General features: G+C 47.7%; 1 protein-coding gene across 5 annotated transcripts in view; it reads left to right on the forward strand.

Annotated features, from left to right (window-relative positions):
- AUTS2 (activator of transcription and developmental regulator AUTS2) overlaps positions 1 to 25,818 on the forward strand; it is a gene marked incomplete at its 3' end in the record, with an annotated part of 1,120,631 nt that overhangs the window by 797,982 nt on the left and 296,831 nt on the right. For all 5 annotated transcript variants that reach the window (XM_082857497.1, XM_082857498.1, XM_082857501.1 and 2 more), the window contains exon 5: positions 2,335 to 2,364. In XM_082857497.1, the coding sequence (XP_082713623.1) occupies positions 2,335 to 2,364 (30 nt within the window). The remainder of the gene's footprint in view (positions 1 to 2,334; positions 2,365 to 25,818) is intronic.

Below are 25,818 nucleotides of genomic sequence, written 5' to 3' on the forward strand. Positions count from 1 at the left end.
GCTGCTCTGAGGTTGGTTCACGTGTCTCACTTGTGCCAGGATTTTTCTTCCCTTGTTTTTGTACTTCAGCCTTTGGCTTCATTTTTGCAAGATGGCTGCCACAGATCTGGACATCACATCCTCATGCAGTGATGTTCAGAGGAAAGAGGCAGTGCTTCCTGCTTTTCTCCTTTTTTTTGAGGAGAAAGGGGTTTTCCAGAACCTTCAGCAGACATTTCCTCAAGTCCCAAAAGTGGGTCTTACGGCCACCCTTAGCTGCAAGGGAAGCTGGGAAAGAGAGAATATCTGGCTTTTTCAATCTCGAAATGTCAGGAGAAGGTACAGACTAGGGAGAAGGGGGTTGTGAATGGCTGTGGGTGTGTAGCCAGCAGTGGCTGCCGTATGAGCACATTTATTTCCTGTTTCTGTTCATAGCTACATCAGCTCCCTTGTCCAGGTGGCCACACTAAAAAACCTTGGCATCGTCGTAAACTCGTCCCTCCTGCTTGCTTCCCACATCCATGTATTATCAAGCCCTGTTGGTTCTCCCCTCAGAACTGCTCTGCCATCTGTTCTGCCCTTTCTCAAGCCATGCACCATGCTGGTCTAGACACCGTAAGGGTTGCCAACCCGGCCTCCCCGTGACCTGGGCCTTTCCCCACGGCACACCATCTCTCCTCCACCCCACGGAAGATTCATCCTCACGGAGTAGATATATCTCTGATCACGTCACACTGGGTACCTCGACTGTGAAACTGAAAGCTGCTCAGGGACCAGTCCTGCGTCTTGACTGAATGTCTGAGCAGCTTGCCGCGCTCATCAAGGGCTGCTGTGTGAACGAATGGATGTATTTACATGCTGAGTGTTTACTCTGACAGAACACACCCGCTTTTTAAAAATCAAATACTGGAAACAGGCGGTGTGAAAAGTGGTTTGGGGGCTATCTGCCCGGGGCCTTGAATGCCACTTGAAGGAGTTTAAACTTCATCCTCAAGAGGAAGTGTCCTGCGATGGTGAAGGGGGCAAGCTGCAGACTCACATTTGGTTTGAGTTCAAGTTTAGTTTTACGATTGCTGCGTACTCTCGTGACTCCCGCAAGTTACGTCATCTCTCTGCGCTTCAGTTGTCTCACTTCTGAAGTGGGGATGGTAAGACTCACTTTATAGGATCTGTGGAAGACTACATAAAATAATTGAGGTAAAATGCTTAGCATGGTATATAGCACACAGTAAGCAGTCACAAATATTAGTTATTATTACAGAACCTGCTTCTCTGTTAAAATCATTTAGGTCTCAGTCTATTAAACTCGATTAATATTAAGTCTGTTAATTCCATGAGAGCAGAATCTTTGATTCCATTTTCATTATAGCCTGTCATAAGGCTTAAGCTTTCAACACATATTATTGGAGAAATTAATTTGTCATCTTAATGACAATCTCACCCAACATCATTATTTTCTTTGAAAAATAAGGAAATAAGCTTAGCTGGGTGGACATACTTGGCCCAAAGATACAAAACTGGGAAGAGTAGAGAGAGGACCTAAAAAAGAAAAAACAAATCAAATATTAGATAACAAAACACTCTTGGTTTTTAATAAAATTTGTGTTCTTTTTTTTTTCCTTTCCTTCTAATGAGGAACCCAAAGCTTTGAGTTAACTATCATTCTCTGGTCTTCTGAAACCGAAGTCAACAGTTGGAATTTGGAATCTGTTAGATACGGTGTGAGTCTCCTGCCCTAAAACTTTTTTTTTCTTTTTTGCCCATATCATTGATTTGTTACCCTGACCTCTTGTTCTTGACATGTTTTTAATAGAGAATATTCCCTCTTTTCTCTGGGCGATCACAAGTGGTGAGCCTTGCTGAACGTGTTCTGTTTCTTTCAAAGGCCAGATGAGAGAATGAAGTGCCCAAAGGTTTACCTCTTTTCCTCTAGAAAAGCACCAGGAGAGAGACAGAGTGCTCCGTTCACATTAGCTGAAGGTAGAACATCTCCATTAAGAAATTGATTTCGCTCTGAATCCCATTGAATAATCTTGATTTACCTTAATGTCATGGCCCAGTTGGCTCCGCCGTGCAGCAGGGCGTGCTCACTGGTGTGACCAACTGACCACAGAACGAGCCACGGAGCACCGGCATCAGATGAATTCAACAGAACAACTTCTCGGCATTTTGCTTGTTCAACAGAACAACTTCTCGGCATTCTGTTTCTGTTTACAGCACTTGAGCTGAAGAAACTTTTTAGCTCAGACAACGTTTCCTATTTCCTTTACTTGTCTTGCTTTTTTTTTTCTGTAGCAATAGCAAAAACATACTCGGTTTTTGCACTAATGCTTCTTCTCTTGTCTTCCTTTTCAGTGTGACAGCGATAGTGACCAGGAAGAGAAGGTAAGCCCCCCTTCATCCCCCCACTGTGGGCCTAGTACACAAGCACCATGAACACCGCGTCTCCCTCTCACAGCCTCAGGGCGGGGGATGCCAGCTGCATGTTGGCAGCACCTCTCTTCTGCAGAGACAGGCTTTATTCACACAGTGACATTGCCTGTGATAAGAAATAACATTGAATTTGTGAGCCCCACTTTTTAAAAGTAAGCCCTTTAATGTTGCGTATGTGTGACACTATGTTTTCACTTTATAGAAGCTTTTAAAAGAGGAAATTGTTTATTTTAATAGCCATCTGATTTTTCTTGTTTTATCCTTGATTGGAACATTAAACCTGCTAGTATGTATGCATTTATAATGTCGTTCCTGCATGTGTTTTACTGACCCATATGCTTCTTCCTGCTTTTCTGTACATATCGGTCTTCTTGATAGAAATGTTAATCGTCTGTTTCTAGGAGTGTCTTCATGCGGGGAGAGGTGGGCCGGGGCTGTCAGGTGGGAACCACTCTCTCCTCGTCCAGGTGGGTGGTCGGGGGGAGGGCACTCCTTCCGGCAGGTACATGCTCTGTTTCAAGGCTGATGGCCACCAGCCTCCTTGTATCCAGTTCGACACGGATCAAGAAAAGGAGCTCGATTCGGGGGCTTCCGGAAGATAGGATCACAACCTGGTAAAGTGAACGTTCTGCTGCCTGAGGCAAAGGGATTGTTTGTTTGGTCTTTCTTTCTAGCTGTCCCAACCCCCCAACCAAGTTTCTTTCCAATTTTATTCCCACTCTATGTATTTTGAAAAGAGTTACCTGAATACCGTGGTTTCTATATTGCTTGGCACCAAGAGGGAGGTACCAGTCCTCCCGTCCCCAGCTTCTGGATCTGTCCCGCACAGCTGGCTTTCCTGAGCCCTGTTCTCTGACTCTCACCTCCTACGTGCTGGCGGATTTGACTCAGAATCCTGTGGTTAGTATTTGGTAGGATCTTTCCGTCAAGCCTAGAATTCTCCCTCCTTCTCTGCTGCCAGCCTCCAAGAGAGATCTAAAGGCTCTTGTTCTGTGCTGTCGTTAATTTGAATTCAGCATATGTAGCCCGTTATAAAATGCGAGACATCATCATTTGAGCAGGTCAAGCATATTCAGAGGAAGACAAATGGTGCTTATTTGATTTCCTTAAAATCAGGAAATGAAAAAAGTGCTCTCTGGAGAAATCATGTTCTGCCTGACTTGGATGATAGACCAATGCATGTCCCCGAGATAAGAGCAGGCTCTCGCCTTGAGGTTTTTATCTCTGAAGGACGGCTAGGACTGTCAGCTTGCTGACATGTGCATTATCCATGTCATTTTAAACAAAGTGACCTACGGAAGGGTGCGCTGCGCTGTGACATGGTAATGGGCTGTTGGATGACAGTGAAAGTACACAATGGGAAGGGGGCTGTGGATTATTCTTTTGTTTAACTGACAAGTAGGAGCTTCCTTTCTCCAGCCCCCAGGAGTCCTAGCTCCTTGGAAGTCGGTCCCCCAAGTGCCTCAGGCAGCCAGTGGGTCGTGGGTGCCAGAGGCACGTAGGGGCTCAGCATTCAAGGTTGCTCGCTGGCCCCCAGAGCCGTCCGGACCACATCCCATAGGGCGGTAGTCATCTCGTTCCATCAGGCGTCGCAGGCATCCGGGGAGGGACTGGTACTTCCGGCCACTGCTGGAGATCTTTTCCAGGTGATCGTTGATCTCCCTTTTCCAAGTGAGTGGTACTTCTCCAAGGGGACGAGGCTTCCTCGAGGTTTCACAGCCAAGCAGACCTTCCTTCCTTAAAAGGCAGTGTGACTTCAGGAAGTGTCACCGTCTCCAGCAGTGGCAGAAGGTGGCAAGGACGTTCAGCTTTGCGTTCCACCTAGGTGTCTTGATCAACAGTGTCAACCTAGACTGCGCTTGCAAATGCCCCGGGAGCTGTGCGAGTCCTGATGCCTGGACCGAATCCCAGTGCAGCTGCCTCAGACTCTCTTCAGGTGTCTAGCAGCCCCCGTCTAGATGATCGCTAACTCTGGTAATGTCGAGAACTATCAGCGCCGCCTGTGGTTTTCAGAGGTGTCTGGGGGCCAAGGTGTTTCCTGCATCCTGAGAGCACCACAACTAGTTGTTTGCTGGGATCTGAGTCCCCGAGTCTTTGCCGTCCAGGTTTTCGCCTCTGAGTGTGGGAAGCAGCAAAGTGTGGGCCCCAGAGGAATGGGCAGTGGGAAGGTAGCCAGCACCCACGGCTCCGAGTTCGGGGTGATTTCAGGACAACAAAGGAGAATAAGATGTCCATAGGCAAGTCCGCGGGAGGGGTGATGACGGGGCACAGAGGGCCGTTGGGAGTGGTCCTCTGACGTGTGCATTTCCTGCCTCGGACACCCCAGTCGCTTTTCCTGTGGACTGTGGTGGCCCTGCAGGTCCTCTTCTTCTTACTCGGGAGCTGCTTCACAGCGGCACTCACATCATCTGTCCCTGCCCTGCCACCCGGCTCTCCTCCAGAGGGCTCCCGGCAGGAACAGTCAAGACTCTGTAATTGCAATCGTGCCTGCTTGGCCCTGTTACAGTTAAGCCTGTCAGGCTTCCCCTTTTGGACTGAGATTGTCTGGTGTTTATCATCGACTTTAACACTACCCTCCCAGACTTCTCCTCCGAGCCGGAGCCTGGGCCCCTGTCAGCCTCCCCTGTGCCGGAGCCTCTTGCCTGGGCCCCCCTCAGAGCCCCAGACTAACCTGGGCGGCTTTCATGTGCTGCTTGGAGGATTCGCATTCAAATCTGAATTGCTAGTGGTGGAAAAGATGCCACTCCGTGTCCTGGGATGCCTTCAGCAACCCCGCCAGGGATGCTGTCAGAGGCAAAAGTGAGACTTGCAAGGACCCGCTGGGATTTCTCTCAGGAAGACCTGTCATTCTCTTACTCTGTAGGGATCTGCAGAACTGGCGGTCTAAAGTTAGGGTACTGTATTTCACACAGCTGACTGAATTAGGATAAACTCTGCTTTCCTCTGATACGAAGCTGTAATTTATAAAATGATACCCTTACTAATTAACATGGAAGGGACTGCGAAAGGGGCTAGAAAAGCAGAGCTTTCTATAAGTGCAGGAGGCATTCTTATACATGGAAGAGGCTTGATGAGACACTGGGCAAACATCCCTTACCCTCCCCTCACAGCCACGTGAATACATCTCACGTTAATGTCAGCGGACCTGGAGGACTTTTGTAAAAATTGGGTGGAAGATTAGAGAAGGCTGGAAACACTGCGTCTTAGATGTGGGACTGCTCATCTTTGCAGTTAGTGTGAAGAAAAGAGGCAGCACTTGACACCTTAATCACCCAAGTTAAGCAATTATTCCAATCCTCCACTGGAAATGAATTGGTATCATGAGAACAAAGAGGCAACACGCATATTTCCACATATTTGGCCTATATTTTCTCTTGTTTCCTCTCTTTCCCTACCATTGGCAGCAGCCTATTGTGCTAAGAAACACCCCCCGTTTGGTTATGAAATCAATGTGGAGATGAAAAATAATTCTCTTTCCATTTACCCGCTCCCTGTGTATTTTGTGGGCCACGTGACAGAGCTGGTTGGAAGGTGTAGGGGCCAGTGGTCAAGCACTTGGGCCTCCGAGTCTGATGGCCTGGGCTTGTTTCTGACGGTCCCTTACTGTCCTGGAGCCATGGACAAGCCTTGGTTCTCTCATCTGCCAAATGGGGGTAACAACAGCTCCACCTAGAGTTTTGTAATAATGAAATTGGCTCAGTGCCTGGTCCGTAGTAAGTGCTCTGTAAATGTTAATTTTCACTAGTTTTCCTTGGAGCGCAGGGAGGGAGAATCGCTTGGGGAAGGAGGGAGGCTATCTTTCTCTTCCAAAAGCTCAGGATTTGCCAGAAAACCTGCCAGAGGATAAGAGGTGTGATTTTTTTTCCACTGGAACCCGGGGCTCAGCCTTCATCCCCTAGGGCACTTCTTCCTGACACAAGCTGAACGGAAGTGTTGTGAAATTTGGAAGGGTCCCCAAATGATGATTTTTTAAATTCCTTACCCCAAACACCAGGCTTTCCTTTGGGCGCAACCTGGAGTCAAGAGCAAGCATGCCGGCCTGGGGGGATCAGATGGTGATGAAGTGGGTTGTACAGCCCTCGTCCCACAAGCCAAACACTGTCAGTTCCCAGATACCCAGCACAGGAGAGAGGGTCTGATGCAGTCTATCTGGGGTGGGGGCCACAGCATCTGTATTTTTTTAAAAGCTTCCTGATAATTTTTATACAACTGGTTTTGAGCACTACTACCTTTTTACAGGTGTCAAAGAGAAGCATTTACTTTCCTCTGTTTAATGCTTCTAACATTTTGACAGCCCAAGAGAAAGTCCTGAAAGCTATAGAGGTGTCGTGTGTGTTCGCGCACCCCACGTGCTTATGTTTGTAGATGTGTGGTGTATACTGCATGCAGTACGCACACACACACAACCTCTTCATAGATATGAGCCGTTCTCCTGTTCCTCATGATTTTTTTTTTTTTGCGGTACGCGGGCCTCCCACCGCCGTGGCCTCTCCCGTCGCGGAGCACAGGCTCCGGACGCGCAGGCTCGGCGGCCACGGCTCACGGGCCCAGCCGCTCCGCGGCATGTGGGATCCTCCCGGACCGGGGCACGAACCCGCGTCCCCTGCATCGGCAGGTGGACCCCCAACCACCGCGCCACCAGGGGAGCCCCCCTCGTGAAGATTTTAACACTACTCCCGATTGCAGTTTCCTGTCTCTGGGCTTTTAATGATTGGAATGACCCCCTGGAGGAGGTTGCTTGGTCCCCGTGTCTTGCTCAGTACCCAGGACAGCCTGCTGGGACACTGGCTAACTGCAGATGCAGAACCGCAGAGTTCCCACGTCAGCTCCCTCTCCCTTAACATGCAAACACTTTCTGATGCATTCTAATTTTTTAATGCAAGCTAACTTTGTTGTGTTTGATCATTTTGTATTCACTTGTGTGAGAAGGGGGCAGTTTCTAAGAAAAGCAGCAGAAAAACCAACAGAGGCTTGTGTTCCTAGTTCAACACAAACCACATGCCTAACTTGGCTCCTGAAGGACTGAGAAACTGCTGAGTTGTCAAACTAAAGACAGGGCATGCGGCTTGTGCTTATAGTGGAAGAGTCCCGTCCCTCGATTGGCCACATTTCACACTTGGTAGAAATTATGCACCCTCAGCAACATTCCACAAACTCAGAAGGCCTTCGTTGTTGCTTGTAGAACCCGCATCCTTGGTTTTGAAACAGGACATGCTCTGATCAGGAGACAGCTTAGAGATGCTGTCCTACACTGCAGATAGAGAAAGGAATTTTCTCCTCCCTTCCAGTTTCATAGCAGCAAAGCGTACAAGCATTGCCCAGGAGAAGAGTAGGGACCCAAGTTCTGGTCTTTATGTCCCTAATGTTCAGCAATGTTCATTGTTTTGCAAAATTTGCGTTTCCTTTTTTGGATACTCATCTCCCAATGGAGGGGATAAGTGAAACAACTTCAGAAAACTGGTACTCACACCTGAGTGCACCTCATATCAAACCCAGGATTTATCTTCTGGGCTCCCAACAAATTTCTTTTATAGTTTTATTTTCTCATAAGGCACTTCTAAGCCATTTATGAATTTCCCACCTTATTGGGAAATTTCTGCAGTTCTTGGCTGAGTTTCAAGGGCTGTTTTTGGATCTCTGACTCCCATGATGCCCATCCACTCGACCTCCAAGATTAGGTCTGGGTCAAAATGACACTTTATTGTCCTTCCAACATCTCCGTGTTTCCAGTTGGCTTAATTCCATCCTATCCACCAAAAATTCCTATTGATACCATCCTTGGATTTAATTTGTACTGCATATTATTTTAAACCCTCTCATTAAGTTCTTCTCTTTGTCCTATCGTAGCGTTTTCATGCCAAACCAAAAATTGCTTCACTCACATTAAATGTGTATGTAGAATATCTGTCCATTACAACCATGTCATACACCTGAAAAAGACACAGGTTTCATGTATGTATATACATATATTTATTTATATAAATACTCAGATTATTAAATATAAATCAATAAAATGAATACTTGAGTTATTGGAAATTGGTCAAACATCTTCAGCTAAACTCTTGTTTCTTAGAATGAATAGTGAGAGGAACGGGTTCTGGATGTTCCCTTGTTCTCATGGGTGGGTAATGGAGAAGGACACTCAGAAGACCTGGTTTATCATTTCTCACTAACCAAGTGTGTGGCCTTGCACAAATTACCTAATGTTGCTGAGCCTTAGTTTTGTCATCTATAAAATGGGGCTGGAGTCAATGATGCAGCTTTGAATATCCTCATTTTCTATGTAGCTATTTACCTAGGCCCCAACAACACAGCAGACCCAGAGGGAAATGTACATGAGTATATTTTCTCTTTGCCAAGGTAGAAGGAAGATTATATAAAAAAAATTCTCCATGCGTTCACCTCTCTCAGATTCCTAACAGTGAATAAACATAGTGTGGACGGGTCCAGGCACATCTGTGTTGACTCTTTCAAGTAACTAAAGGAAACTTACGATGGGCCTAATGTCTAAACAAAGGTCATTACCTGTTTGTTGATTCTTTCATTTAGTCATTCACAACAACTCACTTATTTTTTTTTTTCAAGTACCTACTGATGAACCAACATGGACTTGACAGAGTTGCTTGACTCTGTTGGGTCTGTCACCATGCACTTGCCAACAGGCAGCAGAGCAGTTAGTTTAATCTTATTCCTCAATTACCCACATTATTTAGGAGAGCATGGGAGCTAGTGAAGAACTAGTTGACATAGTATGTTTCAAGAACTCACTTTATTGGTGAGTTAATAATGAGTATTATTTGACCTATAAAAGGAATTCTTCTGGAAACGTCCAGTATTGAATATATGATTCTACGTTCCCAGAGAAAAGATCAGCTGCTTTCCCTTAGAATGAGCCATTGGCTTGGATTTTATGGCTTAGCTGAAGGGAATGTCGCAAAGCCAAGGAGGAATTAGGTGGAGGGGGTGGCTTCCAGCCTCATGAAGTGGACCATGGATCCCGAGCCACCTGAGAGGGAGGTCCTGAGCAGGGGCGTTAGTACTGGTGATGCCTTTAACTGGCGGCTTGTCAGTAAGTATGGCCTGGGCCGCTGTTCGGTTGTCAGAAGAGGCTGTCTTACTCTGCATTTGGGTTGGAGAATGTTTGTCCTCATTAAAGATGCCTGAATTTCTTTTTGGTCACGCACATGTGTATTTGTGTGTGGGTGTGAGTGTCTTAGTTGATCCCCCCTTGGCAACTTCCAGATGGTGATATATAATTATGGGTGATCACTCCTTGTAACTTTGCCATACCTAGGTATGATAAAGATAATAAAATCTCTGTATTAGAATGCATTAGTAATTAGCCAAACTTTATACTTTCATAAGTCCCCAAATTCAATACATGAATATTATTTCTTCTTTTTTTTCCAAAGTTGCAACTGGGAAGATCAAACTGGCCTCCTTCTAGAGGCTTTCCCTATTGGTTCTCATGAGGGTCATGTTGAGAAGTACCGGCTGTGTACCTACTAACCAGAGTAGCTTTCTCCACTGCTGTTCCAATCCCAGGTGTGGTTCATGGTCTGCCAATTATATGCATGTTTACTGAGACAGTGAAATGGAGCATTTGAAGTAAGGACTGACCAGGAACCCCTGGCATGGGTGGTTGTGGTACCCAGGGCACTCAGTTTGGGCTTCATCTTTCCTCGTTGGGACCCTTAATGATTTTTCAACTCCCTAATTTCTTGGTTAAAAAAAATGTAGATGCTCCTCATTTATGAGTGGCAGGGAACAAATGCGATTAGGATCAATAATAATAACGAAATAATAAGATGAAACACTACTTTACATTGTAGAGAACGTTGTGTTATTCAGAACACTTTTACATGTGCTGTTTTATATGACCTGCTTGTTTATTGTGGGAATCTAGTGTATCCCTAGATACTTCACTGTTCGTCATCTGCAGTGTGCCGAAGTCGATGATAGGTCCTTTCAAGGACTTTATCTTCTCAAGCACATGTCATTTTTTTTTTTTTTTTTTTTTCTTTTTGCGGTACGCGGGCCTCTCATTGTTGTGGCCTCTCCCGTTGCGGAGCACAGGATCCGGACGCGCAGGCTCAGCAGCCATGGCTCACGGGCCCAGCCGCTCCGCGGCATGTGGGATCCTCCCGGACTGGGGCATGAACCCGTGTCCCCTGCATCAGCAGGCAGACTCTGAACCACTGCGCCACCAGGGAAGCCCAAGCACATGTCATTTTACAAATAAAGGAAATGAAACTTCAGAGCTGAGAGGTAATGGAGCTGAGATACCCAGTGTCTTAAGATTCCAGGCTCTGGGCTCTTTTTCCCTATATACGAGGATGAGTTGGAATATGCCCAGAGGTGCCATTTGAGAATCTTTGCCACCTTCCTGTCTGTGCTGCGCCCTCCTTGTGCTACGGGAAACCTGGATTGTATCTACCTATCCACCCACAAACCCACCAGCTTCTAAAAATCCAAAAGTGACAGTTGCTCGATAAACATTGGATAAATACAAGTTGGGTCCACTGACAACTCAGATGTACAAGCTCTTCTGAAATGTGATTTTTTTTTTTTTTTTTTAACATGGGAAGCAGTTGTCCAAGGTAAGGAGGCAAGAACTACAAGGTACATGTTTTTACTCGTACAGGTGAGTGGCAGTGTCAGCTTGTGGGCCACCATGAGTGATGACAGGGAGGCTGTGTCAGCCCACAGACAAGCCTGGGCCACGTTTGGTCAAGACACTCAGTCTTCTTTTAGTGTCTATCTGTGTGTAAACACTTAATACCTTCTTAAATCATTGGCTCCTAGCAAGCACCCCACACCTCGTATATGTCTGACACTTCAGTGGGCGCCCTGTAAATGTTAGTTCTGTACCTGGCAGTTGCTTTGTTGATCATCTGAGTCACAGAAAGGAAGAGGGTCCTGTCCCAGTCACCCAGGCAGGTGGGGAAGTGCTGGACCTTCTGGTCCAGAGCCTCTTGCATCTCGTATGATCTCTCCAGACCGTTTTCTTCCTGTGACCAGCACAGAGGAGAAGGGTCATGGTGTTACTGCGGCTCCTGAACTGCGCCCCCAACGCGATTTCACTCTGTAGTCTTTGCTGCCTCAAGAACCCTCTTGCGCACCCCTAGACACTGACTCCCATCCCCGCAGAGGGTCTCTGGATCCATCAGGATCACAGGGCCTTTCCTTGTCTGATGGCAAACGCTGTTGGGGGTGTTCCTGCAGCCCGAATGGTGGTAGATACCCGAAGCAGCCGTCTCTGTGTTAAAGATTATGTCTTTGCCACTAAGGGGAGAATATAGTGTTTATCGGCTGGAGTGCGTGCCGGCTGAGCTGATTGCAGCACAGCACTCTGTCAGCCAGTGATTTGTCCTGTCCTTTATCATCTGTGTCACTCAGCAGTGTGCTGGCAAAGGGAACGGATCACCCCCTTCCCTTTTTTTGTACCCATTTCGTGTAGAAAATTTGTATTTACTTTGGGAGTGTAATTTGTTCCTCATGGATAATGTGACCCTGAGCGGAGCTGGATCATGGGTTAGTTGAAGTGATATTTTCCGCTAATGGTAGTCGTACATCATTGCTGTCAGCTCGGGTTAGGAGGCAAGCACATTACAGCTCCATTTTACCTCTGCAGGCATCTGGGATTATTTGCCATAACCGAGTATGACATGACCACGCTACAGAGTGCATTAAAATTTTACTGCCTTCTCAGGCAAGTTCCCTGGCTCCAGCGTGTGCTTCAGGCAGGCAGTCTGACGGGGAGCCCAAGGGCCCCGGCTTCCTGCACAGACGTGCTGCGGGGAGGCTGTCTGAGCAGGGGCTGCTCTCCTCATGCCCTGAGAAGGGAGCCAGGGAAAGAATGATGGGGAGCCAGGCTGTAGGTGTGTGTCTCTGGACATCTCCAGCTGGCAGGTGAATGGCTGCCTTGTGCGTACAGGCAGGGGCTGAGCACAGCACCCACTGCACCCTGTTCCCTCTCCTTGATGCCTGACCCCCAGGCGTAGGTTGGCAGCAGCTCCTTCTCCGAGGAGAGCCCAGGGTAATACACGCCAGGCCCTGCCAAGCCTTGGGCTGATCGTTACTGTCCTTGTCTGCCTGTGATCAGACGAGAGGAAGGAAGCGTGGGTCCTCGTGTGATGGGATCCACGTCCATCCACGCAGCCTGATAGTCTCATAAACCCAGTTAGAAACGTTGACCGGGACGTTGTACACATTATTTCATACAGTCTTCACACCAGCCCACCAAAATATAGGCACGATCACCCCTTTTTACCTAGAAGGAAACGGAGGATCAAAGAGGTAAATTACCTAATATCCTAATGGTGGCAGAGGTGGGATTCTTACCTTTTATCCAGATCTCAATGACTTCAAATTTTAGAAGGTTTCTAGTGTTGCATGCTATATAGAGATAATAATAACTATTATTTAAATAGTGTGTATGTGTGCTTTACGTGTATTGACTTGTGTAATCCACACTACAGCCCTAATAGGTAGGTGCTGGTGTTGTCCCCAGTTTACAGATGAGGAAACTGAGTCACGGGGAGCTTATGTAACAAGCCCAAAGTCTTGCATCAGTTGGTGGCAGAGCCAGGTTGTCTGGCTTGCAAGGCAACACTCCTCACCACCAAGCTCTCCCTCGTGCCACATTCTAATAAGCCTGAGGACTGACGGGAAGAGGCCAGGGAGAATAGTAATATGTTGGAATAAAAGGAAATGTTCAAAGAGCATTTTATCCCTTTCAGTTGTAATTCCAACATCCAACAAAATATTGCTCAAAAAAGATGCTCTGTGATGAGCTTTAATTAAGTAATAAGTCCCATTTGCAGTTAGTACATTACTTGCATGCAAACGGTGCTTCTAAGGTGCTTGAAAGGCATAGATTTTGTTAGGTTAAGGGTAAGCAAAATGCCTCACTCTTTCATGTTGCTTAGCATCCTTTTTCTTATTCTTATTGGAAAGGCTTAATAAACTTAGGTTGAATCGTGTACTTAAAAGGACAGTTTAGGCTTGTCTCCCAGTAATGAGTGGGACGCAGATCGGGGCCCACTCTGCCAGCCAGAGTAGAATCATCACAAATTCCATATCGGTGGGTCCTAAGTGCTGGACACTAGAACGTTCACACGAGCCTGCAAGTGTGGACATTATCTTTTGTTCCACTATAGAACGACCTCTCTCCACGTCTCCAGCCCCATCATCCCTCTCTCTTTGGAGCTTGAGATGTCCCCCACTCCCAGACAGACTGGCCAAGCTGCTCTTCCCCTTGGCTGTATATGTGGCGGGGTCATACATTCATGAACTTATTCAATAAACCACACATAAAATGAGTTATACCTTGTACCCTCAGGGCAATTTTTTAAATGCTGCAGCAGAAGAGCCATAGATACGCATGGCTTTTCTCATTGAGAAATTTGAAATTAAGTTATCGCCCTAAGAATCGGGCTCCCTGACCCCACTCCCCTCCTTGGGCTCCCAAGCACACACAGGGATCTTCCCTGTTAGTTGGCAGCAGGTCCAGGGGACTGACCTGATTTTCTCCTCTGGCCCTAGAGCCAATCACTCAAGTAGTAAAGGAGAAGAACAAAACTATTGATCAAGTCACTGAAAAGCGATTATCCCTCTCAGATGGTCTGTTTAGAACACAGCAATAATTCTGAATAATGTGTTCCCCAGAGACAGCGCGGCAGCATGTGTGGACTACTTACTTTGTTTATGTAGTTACACCTGTACCCTTACCGCTTCCCGAACCTCTAATGGTGTGCAGTTAGGCCCTCTTTAAGACGAGTAAACAATGCAAAAAAAAATGCAGTTCACTCAACAAATCAATGACAGAGCATTTATTCATTGTATAAAGGATTCATCAACCTTCTGTAGCTAAATAAAGTACGTGATTTCCACATTTTAGAGACTTACCACAGAACTCCTACAAGAGCCTTCATGAAGCCATTGGCTCATTTTAAATCTCTTAAGATTGAACAACTTTGGCTGTGTTTATGTTAGCAGGGTTTTGTTTTGTTTTTAAGATTCTTTTTTGTTTCGAATAACAGAAATTAAATTCAAACTAAAAAATAGGGAAACGTATAGACTTTTAGGAATACAAGTAAGTGCTGAAATAACCAAGCCATCAGAAGGGCAGAGCTCTGCAGCTGGGCTTCAGCAGCACAGGACAGGGGATGAAGTACCCTCCCTGTCTTGGCTCTTCTTTCTGCACAACCCATTTTATTCTTGACTGTTTGTGAGACGTGGTTTCTCCTACTGGTAGAAATCATGAACCATCCTCCTGAGCGTGGCACCTTTCGGCTTCAGCCAATGGAAGAGAGACTGTCTCCTCTCCCACTGCAGTTACTAAAATCCAAGGATAGGATTCTGATCGGGTCGGGCTGGGTTGCATTCTGGGGACGGGTTCTCTGGAAAGGACTGTGGATTGACCTAGCTGAAAGTCAGGTGCTCGTGCCTGGGTCAAGCAGCTGTGGGTAGAAAGACAGGGGCCATGTTGTCCAAAAGTGCTGCTCTGGCGGAAAGTCTGTATGGAGGGGGAAGAGGGCCCAGGAAGGTGGGAGAGAACAATGTGTCTGTGAAGCACACCCTGACCTTCCCGCCAGGTGGGTCAGGCGCTCAAGGCCCTTCTTGCCAGCCGCCAAAGCTGCCTTGACCATCATCCAAAGTGAGCACTTAATACTGATCACAGGCTCTGAAATATGAATACGTGTTTTCAATTATATACAATAGTTACCTAGATTTTCATAGAATTGTCTTAAGTGCCATGCACGGATTGGGTCAATCTTGCTTAAATTAAGCTATTAAACGTTATAGAAGAGCACAGGATTTTATAGAGTAGGGATTCATGTGTACCTGTATTCAGAATAGCCCAGAATTCATTAATACTTTAGATATAGTAGATGATGAGTTATCGCCCAAGTGTAAGACAGCCCGTGAGAGATGCAGCGGTCTTTGATGTCACTGAGACGCCCGTTAATAAACTACTTATCCAGGCTACAAAATGTAACTTACTTGTCCAAAGCAATTATGGTCATCCCAGAGTACCTAATTTGTGTCCAGTGAGGGACATCTTAAACTATAACAGGCGACCTTGCTGAAATGATTTTCCAAAGCTTGGAAGTGAATAAGCCCAGTCATAGCACCTTTCGCTCATAGTTCATAGCCCTCACCATGTGCCGAGCCAAGCACTGTCCCGGGAACTAGGAATGGAGAGATGACAAAGATATAACAAGCCTTCAGAGATAAAGGTCTAATCGAAGAGAAACCTGTGAGGTACCTTGATGAATTATTAACCTGCCCCCCAGCCCAGTGCACGCTGAGGAATAGCATGACGTCTGAACCATGCTGTCTAGGAGAGGAGGCATTTGACTTAGATCTTGCTGAGACACATGGTTGTGGATGATTGCTAGGTGGCAGGGTTGGTGCAGACTCTAGGCAAATGGGGATATTATTTGCAAAAAGTGAAGAGGTGTGAAAGTCTTGGTATATGGAGAGAAGCTTGTAATGGAGCAAGGTTCGTGGTAGGGGGTGGGGGGACTATACTATAAACATAGGTTGATATAAAAAGCTCCGTATAAACAGACCTTGTATGGCAAGATAAGAGTTTAGACTTGATCCAGATGGGAGCCCACTGGGTACTTTTATGTAGGTAAATGACACATTAGATTTGACTTTTTGTTTTTTGTTGTTGTTTGTTTGTTTTAATAAATTTATTTATTTTATTTATTTATTTTTGGCTGCGTTGGGTCTTCGTTGCTGCACGTGGGCTTTCTCTAGTTGCAGTGAGCGGGGGCTACTCCTTGTTGCGGTGCGCGGGCTTCTCATTGTGGTGGCTTCCCTTGTTGCGGAGCACGGGCTCTAGGTGCGCGGGCTTCAGTAGTTGTGGTACGCAGGCTCAGTAGTTGTGGCGCACGGGCTTAGTTGCTCTGCGGCATGTGGGATCTTCCTGGACCGGGACATGAACCCATGTCCCCTGCATTGACAGGCGGATTCTTAACCACGGCACCACCAGGGAAGTCCCAGATTTGGCTTTTTGGAAGAGAATTCTGGTAGTGGTGAGAGGATGAGGTGGAAGGAAGGGAAACTTTGTCCAGATGACCGAAGAGAATGTTGTCATCATAGGCTGGGTGAGAGGTGACAGGGGCATCTCAACTAAAGTAATGGGAAAGGGAGGAGTTAGATTTTGGAGGCGTTTCTCTTTTTTATTTATTTATTTTAATTTTTATTGGAGTGTAGTTGATTTACAATGCTGTGTTACTTTCAGGTGTACAGCAAAGTGAATCAGTTATACATATACATATATCTACTCTTTTTCAGATTCTTTTCCCATATAGGCCATGACAGAGTATTGAGTAGAGTTCCCTGTGCTATACAGTAGGCCCTTATTAGTTACCTATTTTATATATAGTAGAGTATATATATCAGTCCCAATCCCCCAATTTATCCCTACCCGCCTTACACCCTGGTAACCATAGGTTTGTTTTCTACATCTGTAATTCTATTTCTGTTTTGTAGATAAGTTCATTTGTACCCTTTTTTTAGAGGAGGCGTTTCTAAAGTGGAATTGTCATGATTTTGTGACCACTCGGATGTGGGGGTCATGTTTCAAGCAGGCTGACGGGGTGGGTATTGATGGATATCACCAATCGGAGACTGAGATGGGGGATACAGAGAGCATGGGTTTGGGGAGTGGCTTGCAGGACCCTCTGCTGCATGGGTTCAAGAGACCGTGCACATTTACAGTGCAGAAGTGAGTAGAACGATAGGTTAGTGTCTGGGAGCCCAAGAACCATCTGATTTTCAGAGATAGTTGGAGCTGTGGGATCGAGTGGGAGCCCAGCCAGAGCACTGAGAGGTTGTCTGCATGTAATTTAGGGATAAATAGATGAGATGATGATAACCATTCAGAACAAAATAACTATATTAATCATAGCACCTGATGTTTGTGTAGGTTTCTTTTCATGATACACTGAATGACTCTTTTTTCAGCCATGGGAAAACATACATACATAACATAAAATTTATCATCTTAACCATTTTTAAGCATGCGTTTCAGTAATGTTTAGTACATTCACATTGTTGTGTGACCTGTCTAGTTTTTTGTACCAAATGTGTTAAAGCACCATACAGTAGCTCATTTAAACCTTGTAACAAACACCCTGGGGGAAGGAATGTTTAGTCTTAATTTAACAGACAAGGAACTTGAACAGGGGATGAACTAAGGCAAAATCTAACGTTTTAGTGATAATACGTCCACGCTTCCTCTGATCAGTATAGGAGCGACACAACGCCATCGTTAGTGACATAGCATCTGCCTTCCATTGGACCCAGCAGTAACTCACTTGTATCCTCAGACTCCATAGCTTTCTTTAAGAAAACCAAAGCAGACTCATTCCGGGAGCTCAGCTTCCATGCTCTGGTCTGTAGGTAAGAGAGAGCTGATTCGCCTTCCTTGGACACGCAGGATTAGCCAGTCTTGAAGACCAGTGCTTTGCAGCAATCCCACCTGGGGCCACTCGTTAGGGCCTGGCTGGCCTGGCCTGTCAGAACTGGAAGGGCCCTTAAAGACTAGAGCTCCAGCCCCCTGGCTGCCACACACAGAGGCAGAGGAACAAAGCGGTGGTGCTGGTGGCACAGGAAGCCATCTGCTTCGGGCTGCTTCAGACCGGAAGCAAGGTAGGGGCTGCTTCCATTGGCTTAAGATAAGGAAAGGAAAACATACAGCTAGCAGAACCATTCCTCCTTCACACTGATCTCAGAACCCAAAAGGAGATTGTGCAGAGAGAGGAGAGCTGGGTGTCCCACCATTCTCCTTATCCTCTTTGCTTGAAAGTGAAATAATCAGCCTCTAAAAACTCAGCTGGACTTGACGCCTGCTGGGAGCCAGCTTCTCGGACTCCTCCTCTAAGTGACCCAAAGTTGTTCCGCAAAGGCAGAGCTGACCCTGGGAGCAGTACAGGGTGAGGGCTCCCGAGTTCAGGACCCCTAGGCTCTAACACACGGAGCCACCTTGACCTTCAAGACCAGCTTCAAACAGCCACAACGTAAGTGACTGCTTGTGTGGTAGGTACGCAGACCCCCAGAGGGCCCACCTGAGACAGCAGTTGCAACCTAAATTCTAACATTAAGGTAATCCTTTACGAAAGTACGTGGTGTTTGAGGGGTTTTGGGTTTGGGGCATTTTTTTTTAACTTTTTTATTTTGAAATAACTTTAGACTTATGAAAATAGTGTAGGAAGTTCCCATATACCCTTCACCCAGCTTCTCCTAATGCTGTGTCTTTTAAAACCATAGTACAGGGCTTCCCTGGGGGAGCAGTGGTGGAGAGTCCACCTGCCGATGCAGGGGACGCAGGTTCGTGCCCCGGTCCGGGAAGATCCCACATGCTGCGGAGCGGCTGGGCCCGCGAGCCATGGCCGCTGAGCCTGCGCGTCCGGAGCCTGTGCTCCGCAACAGGAGAGGCCACAGCAGTGAGAGGCCCGCGTACCAGAAAATAAAAAACAAAAAACATAGTATAATTATTTAAATCAGGAAATTAACCTTCATATGCTACTGTTAGCTAAATCTACAGACCTTATTCGAAGTTCACCTGTTTCCACAGTTGTGTCCTTTTTCTGGTCCTGGGGTTCATCCAGGATCCCACACTGCATTTAGTTGTCATATGTCTCCTTAGCCTCCTTCCATCTGGGAAAGTTCCTCATTGTTTCTCTGTCCTTCATAACCTTGACATTTTTCAAGAGTCCAGGCAGGTTATTTTGTGGCCTATCCATCCTTCGATTTGGGTCTATCTGATGTTTTCTCTTGATCAGATTGAGGTTATGCCATCTTGGCAGGAAAACCATGGAAGTGATGGGCCCTTCTCAGTGCATCACGTCAGGGGGCATGTGAAGTCTTCCTGCTGGTAATTGCAACTGGGATCACTCGGTTAAAGTGACATCTACCAGGTTCCTCACTGTAAAGTTACTATTTTTTCCCTTTCAAGTTAATTAGGATCTTATGGGTAGATATATTGAGACTGTGCAAATATCTGTTTCTCACCATACTTTCACCCACAATTTCAGTGTTCATCAGTGCTGCTTGGCCTCAGTAAATAGACTGTGGTCTTTGCCTAATGGTAAGACACGTGCTTTTAAACTGGCCAAGGTGTTCTGTGTCTGGTTGAGCTCTTCACGATACGATAGCTAGCCTTTTGTAGAAAGAGCATGAGCTGTGCAGTCTGCAGACCCAGGCCATAGCTCCAAGAGGTTGTGGTCCTGAGGGGCCCTGTGGAAGTCAGACAGCATGAGGTCTACAAAGCAGATGGGCAGAGGACGTGCCTAGAAAGGTAAGGTGGTGAGATCCCCATTCCACTCCCATCGAGATAGTCTATGTGACTTGACCTTGGGAAATTTACTTAATGCCTCTGAGCTGCTAATGTTTTTGTTTTTTAATCTGGATACGAAACATCTAGAATGATATGGCCTGTAATAAGTACTCAGTAAATTTCAGATTTCAGTCTCTTCCACACAGTTACCCCCACCACTGCTTCCCCAACCCCCATCCCCGCCAAAAACCAAAACCAAAAAAAAAAACAGGCCCTGATGCACATTAGCATTGAATCCCTTACAATCAAGAAGTCAGTCAACTCCCCAGGAGCAGATCTCTTAAGAAATAGGACCCCAAATGTGTATGTCTTGAAGAAGCAGAAGATCAGAGAGAGATGGATCATGGCCATGTCATTGGTCGGTGAAATTTGGAAAGGGGGGCCCTGCAGAGAGAGATTCAGCAGGAAATCACCAAGCTTTGGAGGAGCAGAAGATACGCCCCAAAAAAGCATGTGATGGGCTCCAAGTGCAGACTGATGGCAAAGGCAGCCTTTATAATCTATAAGTAGATTTCACCAAGGTTCCTGCTCTACTTAAGCTCCATTTTTCCTTTTGAGGAGCCTTTTAGGTAAATTTTTGCTGAATTTGCCCCTATTGTATAGAGTAGGATTTCTTAAAAGTCTCTTCCCCAACGTCTGGGCCCTTCTCTCCCTCCCTACCTCCTCCCTATCTTGGACTCCCAACCCCAAGAGATGTTCTTTACAACGTTGCTAACACAGAACCTCATGTGTGATGTGTACCAAGGCGCTGCCGCTTTCTCTGGTCCCAGCAGGTGTTCAGAGTGTACTGTGTACTTGAGGGCTGAGGGCACTGAGGAACCTGCCTGCCAGGGTGGCCGCTCCAGTGGACGTGGGCATTGGGTGCGCTGCACCTACTCACCGCCCGTGAAACGGTGATGGGGATTTTAGTGGTAGGTGTGCTCTCTATAAGGTGGCAGCACCAAGGTCAGTGAGGCTGGAGTCAGGGAGATTTGCCGGCATCTGTGGGTCCCCAGAAGTCTCTCTCATGGTGAGACACGGGAGCAGTCCCTGTGTGAGTCCTCCGAGTATGACAGAGATGGGTTGAGGATGCGTTTGGTTGTAGTGACAGAATGCCTGTCGGTGGCTTTGGCAGTGTATTAGTTTCCTGTGGCTGCTGCAACAAATTACCACAAACGTGGTGTCTTAAAACAGCAGAAACGTCTTCTCTCCCAGTTCTGGAGGCTGGAAGTTCAGTGTCATTTCCACGGGGCCAGATCAAGGCTCCATTAGGGCTGCAGCCCGTCCAGAGGCTCTAGAGGACAATCCGCCCTTTGCCTCTTCCAGCTTCCGGTGGCTGTTGGCTTTCCTCTGCCTGTGGCCACGTCGCTCCAGCCTCCACCTCTGTCTTCACATAGCTTTCTCCTCTCCTGTGTTCTGATCTCCCTCTGCCTCTCTCTTACGAAGGCACTTGGCGTGGCATTTAGGGCCCACCCCAATAATCTGAGATAATCTCCGCATCTCAGGATCTTTGCTTATGAGTCACATAAGCAAAGACCCTTTTTTCTTACAAGGTAACATTCACGGGTCCTTGCAGAACACATACAAGGCAGGCAAGAAGGAGGCAGGTGGTCAAGGGCCTTTTACGTCTCTGTGGCTAGAACAGTCCATTCCAGGGACAAAGGGAAAAGCAGGTACCTGGTAAAGAGGGCGTGGATTTCCCTGCTTCATCGTGACTGTCCCTGGGCATTGGCATCGTGCTGCCTTAAGAGTTCTGTTAGCAAGAGAGAAACGGTGGGAATAGCTTCTGGGTAAGCAAAGAACAGTGACAGTCTCAGAGGGTGTGGGTCTCCAGACCTTCTGATGTGGTCAGATTGCAAAGTCTGAATGAGTATCCCCTCTTGTTTTGTGGAGGTGACACTATTTTAACTTCTCTGTTTAAACCTTCCCTGCTCAGTCAACCAATAAACCACGATAGTTGTTGAGTTCCTAACTCTCTACCCCTCTCTGGGATCCACAGATGAGGAAAGTGAGTTTAAGGTTTGGACTCAGAAGGCCTAGAATTCATAACCAACTGCTGGCGTGACTTAAAAACCATTGACCCTCTCTAGAGCCTCAGTGGAAGTGTTCCCTCCCAAGGCTGTGGTGAAGAGGTGTAATGCAGTTTACAGGAGTTACTGACACGATAGTTGTTTTTACCGTTGTCGGTGTTAAGTGGAGCCCACTGCCGCCTCCCAGCTCTGACCAGGTTTAGGGAGTTGGATCCCCTGTTGATTCCACACTCCCTTCTCAGCCACACCCACCACAGATGCTCAGACACGTTCTGCTCACTAGTTGTTGTCCTTTTTGTTTGTTTGTTTTTTGGCCGCGCCACTCAGCATGTGAGATCCTAGTTCCTGGACCAGGGATTGAACCCATGCCCTCTGCAGTGGAAGCGCAGGGTCTCAACCACTGGACCGCCAGGGAAGTCTGTGTTGTCATTTGTTTATCTTCATTTTCAAATTTTGACTAGGAACGCGCCTTTGATGCTGATGTTGACACCACTCTCACTACGTCCCTGGGTGTAATTCCAGTAACAAATGGAGACTATCAGGGGAGTTGTGGGCACTAGGAAGTCCTTATCACATTCTAGACCGCGGGGAGAGGGGAAGCTCCTAATTTTGCACTTTGTTTCCGCTCGTGCTTGTGGTTAGGCCTGGGCCACCCTGTCCCCGGTGGCCTTGGTCCTGGACATGCGGATGGTGATGACAAGGACCAAAGAGGAGGAGCACAGATGCCCTTAGCATCTGTGCCAGCCCCAGCTCTTTCGTCTGATCAGATTCAAGCCCAGGGTGGCGGCCTGCAGAGCAGAAGGAGAGATGTAACACCTGGGCAGGTGGCTAGACAGGAACGTGAGCGTGGAAGGAGGGTCCCCACCTGGCCACACACCACAGTCACCCCTGAAGCGCCACAGAGGGACGCTTCAGCATTTCTGGGGATTCTGATGCCAGAGTTTCCAGGTAGGAAGTTTCCAGGCGGAGCGCAGGAAAGGTCTGTATTTCCAAAAGCACCCTCAAGGCTTCTGATGCACCATTCGCCCAGCAGAGACACAAGTTTCTAGGAAAGAACGACGAGCTTGGGGTCAGGCAAACCTGGTTTTGGTGACAGCTTTGTCACTTACCTCATGCCCTCTCAACCCCGGTAGCCTTAGGTTTAAAGCTGGCCTGAAACCTACCTCCCTGGGTTGTTGTGCAGATGGATAAGACAGGCGAGCAGGTCGCAGGCGCTTTGACAAAACCTCGGTGTCCTTCCTCACCCAGCACGGAAAGCCCGCAGTCAGCCTGGCTTTCCTCAGCTTTGGTGCCCCCACCAGCCACTTAGCACCAAGTCCATCCTCATGGAAGATTTACACAGCCCTTGGCCAGATTGTTATTCTGATTAACAACCACTCCTCAAAGCTTTTACTCTTCTTTTGGTTAAAGAGAACTCTTACTTAAAGAGAGTGTACTTCTTATCCTTGGCAAATCGTCGTAAATTCTTGTGGTGCTCACTGTGATAACATCTATCCAAATGAACATGTTTGCTCTGAATGCAAGTGTCATGTGTAATTTGGGAGGAATTCTATTGTCATTGAGCATTAATTAATGCCCATTTACTGTAAAGTGTTCAGAGACACCAGCGTCAGCCAGATTTGCAAATCACAGAGAGAGGATGGGAGAACTTGGAAGGGGCAGGAGCTGCTAGCCGGGCGGGGTTGTGACTGAAGGGGTGGCCCGGGCAGAACCCTCCGCGGAAAGGGCAGGTCCACCGCTCCTTCCAGAGGCAGGCCTCCGCCCCCAGGCCTGGAACACTCACAGCCGGAGACGCCCACACAGCAGGGCCGCCCACCACCTCTCCCGCCACCTTCCTGACCTCTCCTCCCAGTTGCAGCTGCCCTGGATGTCAGTTCTGACCCTGGTTTCACCTGGCTGCACGTGGGCAGCCGGGGGACCACGGAGCATGAAGTGTGATTTGCTTAGAGCCCTGCAGCCTCGTTCCCCTGCCCTGCCCCCTGCAGCCCGCCCTGGGGACGGAGGCTGCCCGGGAGGCCTGGCAGGTGCCGCTCTAGAAGTTGTCTCCGTCCATCGGGGAAGCTGTTAAGTCACGTGTTTATGAACATCCTCAGTTTTCTTCAGATGCCTCCTCCAGAAAGGGGTGTGTGTATGTGTGTGTGTGTGAGTGTGAGTGTGAGAGGTGAGCAGAGCTGTTCGGGGTGAGGAGACAGCCATATTCCCCCTTTACAGCCGGCAGCACAGCGCACTGCAAACTGCAACAGCTGTAGGCCTGTAACTTGCACCTCAGTTTTCTTATCTAGAAAAGGGGTCGTTCTACCCACCTGACAGGATCGTCTTAGTAAGTGGGAGTCAGTGCGGCATCCACGTGTGGTGCTGAATAGTTCCCGCCTTAAGTCGGGAAGTCACGACGGTAGGCATTTCTCTTTTCTTGGTGTCCACACCTCGGCCACGTGCTCCCTCCCTGGAGCGGGCCTGGGGGGCCTTTCTGCCCGATGCGGGGCAGCTCTGAGCGCAGCACCAGGGCCAGTCACAAAAGCACACGGAAGCAGCTCTGACTTCTCTGGTCCACATCGTGGCACAGGTAACATTCAGTGAGCTGACCGTCGCTTCTTTTCCTGGTGAGGAGAAGGTGTCTGGGTATCTAGTTTCTCCTCCATCAGATGGACTGGGGTGTGCATGGGATCCGTCGTGGTGGGTGACACACTGGTCTGTCTCATGGGGATGTGTCGCTTACAGAGATGCATATGCGTGATTTTTTTTTATAAATTTATTTATGATTTTATTTGTGGCTGTGTTGGGTCTTCGTTGGTGCGCACAGGCATTCCTCTAGTTGTGGCGAGAGGGGGCTACTCTTCGCTGCGGTGCGCGGGCTTCTCACTGCGGTGGTTTCTCTTGTTGTGGAGCACGGGCTTTAGGTGCATGGGCTCAGTAGTTGTGACTCGCAGGCTCTAGAGCGCAGGCTCAGTAGTTGTGACGCACGGGCTTAGTTGCTCTGCGGCATGTGGGATCTTCCCGGGCCAGGGGTTGAACCCGTGTCCCCTGCATTGGCAGACGAATTCTTAACCACTGCGCCACCAGGGAAGCCCCAGGTGCATGATTTTAATAGATTCCAGTTAGGTATGCATAACTCAGGTTTTACTGAATGCCGTTTAATCTTTCTCTGATGATTAAAAGGCCCTTCAGAATCGTCAGCATCACTATGGGGAAGAGCCCTTTTTGTTCCGTCCCAGGTGTAAGAGGCGGTAGAGAATAGAGAGCTCTGCTGGAGCACCCACTGGACTCACCTTGTCCGCCTCTCGGTTTCTAAGGGCCCTCGGCCACACCCCTCACATTTCCAGGACACTGAGAGGAGCCTAGAAGAGGCTGAGCACAAAGCCTGCCAGCATCTGAACTGCCCCTTCGAGGGCTGCTGCTTCGTAAACACGGGCCCTGGAGCTCGCCTTGCCCTGCCTCTCCCTGAGGCTGCCGCTCCTTTGGGGACCCGGGGCCCGGGGCGCCCACAGCAGCACTTCAATTCACAGTGAAATGATTCCCTCTGCCTCATGTAATTTAACCTGCCCGCATTGCTAAACTTCTATATTACATTTCTGTCAGGTTGTCAGAAGGAATGATAAGCCTCCTTGAAACGGCAACCTCTGTTCCACGCTAAGAACGTCTCTCCAGGCGCCCCCCCCAGCCCCCGGTCCTTCTGTACATTTTTGAGATTTTTAGCATGGCCTCCCAAGTATAAAGAATACCCCACTCCACGACTCCAGCCTCTTGTTAGCTGATAGATGAAATCTTTTCTTAAGCTGGCTCCCTTGTCTATTATGTTTTTGAAATTCAAGGTTTCTCTTAGATTCTTGGGTGGCTGCCAAGTGGCCAGCCTTTGTGAGTAGGTGAATGGCTCTTCTCTTCTGCTCCTTCAGCAGGAAGTCGTTGTTTTTAGCGTGAAGGAAGGGGAGGTGTCTTCCACCTTTGTTGACATTTCCAAGCAATTGGTGGAAATTTATTTCTTCGCCCCTTTTCAGGAACTTCTCCTTGGGGACCGTACCGTAGGAATAAATCCAATGGCGA

The sequence above is a fragment of the Leucopleurus acutus genome (assembly GCF_964270905.1).
Source record: "Leucopleurus acutus genome assembly, chromosome: 16".
In the NCBI taxonomy this organism is placed as follows: domain Eukaryota; kingdom Metazoa; phylum Chordata; class Mammalia; order Artiodactyla; family Delphinidae; genus Leucopleurus; species Leucopleurus acutus.